This window comes from Pyxicephalus adspersus, chromosome 2 (assembly GCF_032062135.1).
Source record: "Pyxicephalus adspersus chromosome 2, UCB_Pads_2.0, whole genome shotgun sequence".
Classification (NCBI taxonomy): domain Eukaryota; kingdom Metazoa; phylum Chordata; class Amphibia; order Anura; family Pyxicephalidae; genus Pyxicephalus; species Pyxicephalus adspersus.
The window spans coordinates 134,357,231-134,364,667 of record NC_092859.1 but is presented as its reverse complement, the minus strand read 5'-3'; the positions used below and the strand labels follow the sequence as shown (position 1 = coordinate 134,364,667).

General features: G+C 35.9%; 2 protein-coding genes across 2 annotated transcripts; both read right to left on the bottom strand.

Annotated features, from left to right (window-relative positions):
- Positions 1-661: 661 nt before the first annotated feature.
- On the bottom strand, positions 662-1,603 carry LOC140322564 (olfactory receptor 2G3-like). Its single transcript, XM_072399115.1, has one exon. The coding sequence runs from the start codon at positions 1,601-1,603 to the stop codon at positions 662-664; it is 942 nt and encodes a 313-aa protein (XP_072255216.1).
- A 4,828-nt stretch (positions 1,604-6,431) lies between these two features.
- Positions 6,432-7,437, bottom strand: LOC140322563 (putative olfactory receptor 2W6). The gene has a single exon (XM_072399114.1). It carries the CDS (start codon positions 7,428-7,430, stop codon positions 6,432-6,434), a length of 999 nt encoding a protein of 332 aa, XP_072255215.1. The 5' UTR covers positions 7,431-7,437.

The window sequence follows — 7,437 nt, the reverse complement described above, 5'->3', positions numbered from 1 at the left end:
AACAGATTTCAGTTTTTAACATATTCTTGGTGGAAAAAGTATATGTCTGTATGACTTAATAATAAATGTCCTTACATCATAGCTTCCCCTTTTTACATTACAGTCCCCAACATCACATCAGAGTCCCCCTTGTCATCAGAAACCCCTTCATGTCAAAGTTTCTTTTCATCAAGAGCCCAACAAACTTCTGTCAGCACTGGGCCATTATCAGCTTACTATGAATGTAACTTCACGAACCATTCACTACTGTAAATGAAACGAGCATAGGGGATAATTTAATGCATAGCTATAAAAGGAAAGGAAATTTTAAGAAATATCTTCATGTACAACTATGAGCAGCCAAATGGTGGTCATCAGGATGGCCCTCACAGGCCCTTTGGTGTAAGAGGCTTACGGATTCCATAATTAAAAGTTCATTTCCACTTTATGCACTTTCTATGGGTTAGCATAAATGTCAATGCCATTAGCGTCTAAAATACTGGTTTGTTTGCACCAGCTGGACAAAAAAAATGCATGTTATCCGGTGTTATTTTTCTACCACCTTATAACTACTGCAAACAGTTGAGATTTTGGAAAAAACATGCTGAACCGTGGATATTTAATATACTAGCAAGATATTACACTAAAAATGTAAAAGTCAATATAATTATAGTTACTTTTTTTACTCTTCTAACAAATGTTTTTTTCTTATAATCCCCAGCAACACCCTTTTAACATCTTTGTTTCTTAAGGTATAGATCAGTGGATTTAGCATTGGCGTCCCAATGCTATAGAACAAAGTGGCCATTTTATCCTGGTTGACCACATGAGTGTCTCCTGGTCTCATGTACATAAAAATGATTGCACCATAGAATAAAGTAACTACAATAATGTGTGAAGCACAAGTTGAAAATGCCTTTTTCCGGCCAATGGATGTGCTGATTTTTATTATACTAGAAATAATGTAGCCATAAGTTATGAGAATGAGAAAAAATGGACCCATAACCAAAAACATAGCACAGAAGAAAATAACAGTCTTGTTAAGAGATGCATCTGTACAGGAAAGCTCTAGTACAGATGGTATCTCACAGAAGAAATGGTTAATGACATTTGGGCCACAGAATGACAATCGCAATGCAAAGAGTTCATGTATTAATGAGTTTATAAGACCTCCAATCCAACAGCCACTTGCCATTATCTTGCATAAGCCTGGATTCATAATAGTGGTATAATGTAATGGGCTGCATATAGCCACATAGCGATCATAAGCCATTGCTAAGAGAAGACAACACTCTGTGCCTCCTAAAAACATATGTATGACCATTTGGATAAAACAGCCTTCAAATGATATACTTTTCTTCTTTGATAATAGGTTTATAAGCATTTTGGGAGAAACACTGGAGGTGAAGCAAATGTCCATTATTGATAAGTTACTCAAGAAGAAATACATGGGTGTATGGAGCCGGGGGCTTATCCTGCTGACAAAAATAATAAGGGCATTACCCATAAGGGATATAATATAAATGATCAGAAAAAACACAAATAAAGCAATCTGCAAGTCCAGTCGTTTGGTCAGTCCCAAAAGAATGAATTCCTCCACTTTCGTGTAGTTCCAAATCATCATCCCCCAAAAAGATAATCTGGAGATAGAATTTAGGAATGTAAATGTCATATTATCTACATTTATTAACAATGTGTAAGAAGTCCCTTCCATAAAAGAGTACATTGAACAATTACTTATCTATTGGTTCAAGCATGTGGCAGCATTAAATGTAAGTGAGAATCTGAAAAATTATAAGTTATATGAAGTAAATTAGGTAAGGTGTAGGTGTGACTGGTAGGTGAACAATAATGGATTGTTTAAATGGATATGGATTGTGAGTGGCATATCAAAGGCCTAATCCAAACAGTGTATATAGTTTCCACTTGTACCAAGAAAACTTATTGTAAGACAACAGTTTTAAGCTATTGAAAATTTAAAAATTTGGAGAGGTGGAGAAAGCACAAATGTTCCCCACTATAATAATAACAATAATATTGTTTACCAACATCACTTCCTAGATTGTAAGCTCTTCGGGGCAGGGTCCTCCCCTCCTGTGTCACTGTCTGTATGTGTTTGTCTTTTGCAACCCCTACTTAATGTACAGCGCTGTGTAATATGTTGGCGCTATCTAAATCTTGTTTATTATTATTATTAATAATAATAATAATAATAATAATAATAATACGGTAACAGTTGACACTTGATAGATGTTTTTACTCTCACCTTTAAATAGTGGTTTGACATTTGAAAGTAATTGCAATATTACTATATATATGTTTTCTGTCTTACTGGATAATCAATTATTGGATTGTAACACTATGTATATTTTTCTTGTTCAACTCTTCCCCTTTCCCTATCCTTCCATTTAATACATTTGATTTTACCAGACTGTTATCTCAAGCAATCCCCTGAGGAAGCTTAATGGCGAAACGCGTTGGTAAATTTGATTGTTTTATATATACTAAATGTAACCAACTATATTTTTGCAATACCACTGAACTAATTTAGAATCTGTTTATGCAATAGTGTTCAGTTGGAGTCTGTTAGGGGCTAATTTTGAACACAGAACATTAAAACTATATTGTTGCAATTCCTTTTATTCTTCTTAATGTTTTCATAGTGTAAATGTCGTTATTTTTAGTTTTATTATTTACTCTTTGTGGGAATGGGCATGGGGTACTGGGTTTCCCGGTACTTATTTCCCAGGGTGAGGGGGTAGCTATCTGTACCCAAATTTGTTTAAATTTGTGTGTTTTTGAGAGCAGTTGAAATCGGCTCATTTATTTTATGTATCTCTAGGCAGGCATTGTATAGAACTTACAAAAAACAAGAGAAAGACTAAGATTTGCACAAGCATATAAAAGGCTGAAATAAAAGGCTTGCACATATGAAATTATTTATCCTGCTTCTTGATCTAGGTGGAACACTTGGACCATTCTGCCTACATAGATATGACCCCTTGGCTATGTCCAAAATTCAAATTAGGTTTAGAATTATGAATCAACAAAAGCAATGGATTCATCTATTGTTATGTCAATGCACGCAGACCAAACACTTATATTTTACACCTAGCAGGTGCAGCATTAATTTAAACAATCACAAATGAATAATAATGTTCTTATCTTCTGCAATAAATCTGAGTGCTTAGAAGAAGCTGAAGAGTTCAGTAAGTTTATTCCTGACTTTCTATTAAACAGTTCTTTTAAAGAATTAGCCCTTTTATGTCAATACATGTGTGTGTATATGTTTTGACGCCAGGTGTTGCCATTTATCTTGGAGATAAAGATTCAGCTGCATTAGCCTAGTAGGACTAGAAAGAAAACCTGGGAAGTGAGAACATTGCAGGATGGTGATTTTTATATCAGAAAATGCTAGATGTTTGGCTGTCATGTTAACCACTTACTGAAAAAGTCACAGACCCACAATGAGTATAAAAAATAATGACATCTGATTTTTTTCTGGTGTGCTTCTTGGTAATAGAGTCATAAATGTTGAAACAAGTGTGCCGACAAGTGTGTAGAACTTTCAGAAGCAAGTCAGTAACAGCAGCCACCCTATTTTTCTCAATAAAACTCAAAATTGATGGTGATTAGTTCATCCACACAACATTTCGTCTAGGCTTTCAGGGTGATAGCACTGGCTTAGTCACTATAGAAAATTGCAGTAATTGTGCAGAATGGTAACAAGAAAACGAGTCAATAGGGACGTGACAATAGTTGTCATTTTTTAAAGATATTGTTATCTCTATATTTTTCTTCCAGGAACATAAAAATTTAGGTTTTAGGTTGTCCTTTCCCTGTAATGGATTTAAAATGAACAAATTGTAAGAGATTTGGATTCAATTCAGACAGTAACCCGGTGCCAGCATGTAAATTAGAGATGCGTGTATTGTACTCAGTTTTCTTATTTCTAGCTCCAAAAGCTTAGAGTACAAGGCTTACCTGAATTTACATATCATGACAATGAAAACAAATATATTTAGACTGCAATCACTGATTTGTATAAATTCCTTTGTTTAAGAGTAGTCCATGTTATTTTCATGAATGCATATAAGTACTGAATCCATACACCTTATATAAATTATCTATCTATTACAACCTGTAAGACTTTTATTCCCTGGTGGCTAATTGTTGCTGATACATAACTTTTCCATGGGGTATTACATCGAATACTAACAAGAAAAACATAAAAAAAAACTTAATGAACTAAAATGTAATTAAAAATTTACAGCTGAAGACTTTGTAAGTACTGCAAGTTGTAACTTGTGCAACTGGAGTAATGCACAGACTTTTATTATTGAGGCAACAATTTGTTACCTTGGACAATAGTTTCTTTTTAGTTCCCTTATTTTTTTATTTTCAAGTCCCCAATTTCCCTGATTGGCAGTAGTATGAAATGTGGCTTTGGCAGTAGTTTATACCTTTTTTAATGATTTTAAGTATTTTTCCCTTTCTTATTCTTTTATTTTTATTTCAGTCTGCAATTTTCAACCTGATCAACAGTAGAAGAAAATGCAGGCTAGTACAATACTGTGTACCCCTTTTTAATTTTATTTTTAATATTTATAAACTGCAATGTGATCCTGTATATCTTACTACAGTCAGGTAATGGTAATCAAATTAGCAATGATTATCTCACTCCTACACCTTTCCCGATCAATAATGTGATGTAAAGTGACCCCATCTATCTCACTAAAATAATGTAAAACTAAGGCTACGTACACATGTCAGATAATTCTCATCGCCTCAGGGCTTATATCAGACAAGAATTTGGCATGTGTATAGTGCGTGTCACTGGACCACCGTCCTGGTGGATCCATGGATGACAGACATAATGAAAGTAAAGGGGAGAGAGTGAAGCGGGGTGCCAAGAAAGATCCTTTCCAATGACAATTAATGCACGTGTGTATGCAGCCTAAGTCTTTGTTTTTCTATTATTTACACCTTTTTCTCCATATTATCTGCTGTTTTATGTTCTTCCCTGACCAGCACCACAAAATGGTAGCTGGTGCTGTTGTGATCCCCCTTGACCTCAGAAACTCCTTAATGTCAAAATCCTACCTTCACATCAGGAACCCAACACAGCCTGTCATCAGCCACACAGTAGTGTGACTTAACCAGCAGCTCAGTGCTGTAAATGGAGCCAGCACAATAGATCATGTAATACAGAGCTATGAAGAGAAAGACAATTTTAAGAAATCTCCTCTGCTGGTTCTGTGTACAACCATGAGCAGCCAGGCAATGCACATGAGGAGGGCCTTTGGAGTAAGGGCCTGGCCTCCATTAAGACCACTTTAACCTTAACATTTTCTATGTCACTATTTGTGAGTGAATAGGAAGAACCAAGAAAAAGTGAAGAGGGGATATTATTTAGCGGAATCAGTTAGCGGTGTGCAAAGTTATGTAAATTGCAGATGCATTTCTTGTGTATTACAATGTATTCACAAGCCACATATAACCCCAAAAGTTCTTTTCAGAACTGCTGTTTATCTTGGCAACATGTTTAATTCCTTGCTGTCTCCTGCTTATCCTTTTCTTACCTTTTATTAATTCTGTAGCTTTAAAATTTGTGGTTGATTTGAGATTAGCAGTCTTTTTCTGTTTACCAATTTGTAGAAAGAAAGAAAATAATTTTGCTTTTCTTATTGTAATTAAAGAATAATAAGTAATTTAGGGGCAGACGTAGGGCGCTGCAAAGTGTGCCACTGCACAAGGGCCCCAGACCCTTTTCATCCAGTTGGAGCCCCTACAACCAGGGCTGGAACTGCAGCATTACCTGCAATGCACAAGGCAGCAGAGGTGAGCACCCCCTTTAGGACACTCCACCCATCCTCTGCAGACAGTGGATTTGAGCACAGGAGCAAAAATTAAATTGCAGTTCTGTAGGTAATGTGGGGCCCCCAAGTCTGTTCTGCACAGAGGACCAGTATTGGCTACATCCACCACTTCTTTGAAAACAGCTACCTGTAGCATCTGTCTACACATTTACGTCTTCTTTTGCTGCAGCTAAACTGTGGCCAATGTTTACCCACCTGAATCTAAGGGCTATAGCACTTATTTTTCTTAGTAAATTAGCCACCAATGCCTTCTGTTGTATGTAGGCTTGCCTGTAATGCCTCCAAAGTAAGTATTTTTTAGTAGTTTCTAACCAAAACTGAAGTCTGTAGCAACAACAAAGCATGGGCACGTCAAATAGAAACAAGTCTAACCTTTCTACCATGAGCAAGTAATGCTTTGTGTTTTACCAGCTGGAGATTAGAAAAGTTTATGTGACCCAGTGTTAATGTTTTTCAACCTCTGCAGACAGTCAAGTATTTAGAAAACACATAGAACCAGTAAATTTAATGTTAGCAAGTTATTCAAATCTAAAAATCAATATATTTAGGTAAAGATATTTACAGTTTCTTTTTTCACTTTTCAGTCATATGTTTCTTTCTTATAATCCCCAGCAACACCCTTTTAACATCCTTGTTTCTTAGGGTGTAGATGAGTGGATTTAGCATTGGAGTCCCAATGCTATAGAACAAGGTGGCCATTTTATCCTGGCCGGCCACATGAGTGTCTCCTGGTCTCAAATACATGAAAATGATTGTTCCATAGAATAAAGTGACGACAATAATGTGTGAAGCACAAGTGGAAAAAGCCTTCTTCTGACCAATGGATGTACTGATTTTTAATATACTGGAGATAATGTAGCCATAAGTTATAAGAATGAGTACAAATGGGCCCATAACCACCAGAATAGTACAGAAGAAAATGATGGTCTTGTTAAGAGATGCATCGATGCAGGAGAGTTCTAGTACAGATGGTAGCTCACAGAAAAAATGGTTTATGACATTTGAGCCACAGAATGGTAATCGCAATGCAAGGAATTCATGTATTAGTGAGTTTAAAAAGGATCCAATCCAACAGCCACTTGCCATTTTTTTGCATAGGCTTGGATGCATAATGGTGGTATAATGTAATGGGCTACATATTGCCACATAGCGATCATAAGCCATTGCTAAGAGAAGATAGCACTCTGTACCCCCTAAACACATGTGTACAAACATTTGGATAAAACAGCCTTCAAATGATATACTTTTTTTCTTCGATAATAAGTTTATAAGCATTTTGGGAACAACACTGGAAGTAAAACCAATATCCAAAAATGATAAGTTACTCAAGAAGAAATACATGGGTGTATGGAGGCGACGACTTATCCTGCTGACACAAATAATAAGGGCATTACCCATAAGGGATATAACATAACTGATTAGAATTAACACAAATAAAACAATCTGCAAATCCAGTCGTTTGGTCAGCCCCAGAAGAATGAATTCCTCAACTTTCGTGTAGTTCCACATCATCATCTCCAAAAAGATAATCTGGAGATAGAATTTTGTTAGGGTATGTCCTAATATGTACATTTATGAA

Excerpts from the sequence above, each read along its gene's own strand:
- LOC140322563 (XM_072399114.1), bottom strand. The coding sequence starts at position 7,430 with ATGTACATATTAGGACATACCCTAACAAAATTCTATCTCCAGATTATC.
- LOC140322564 (XM_072399115.1), bottom strand. The coding sequence starts at position 1,603 with ATGATGATTTGGAACTACACGAAAGTGGAGGAATTCATTCTTTTGGGA.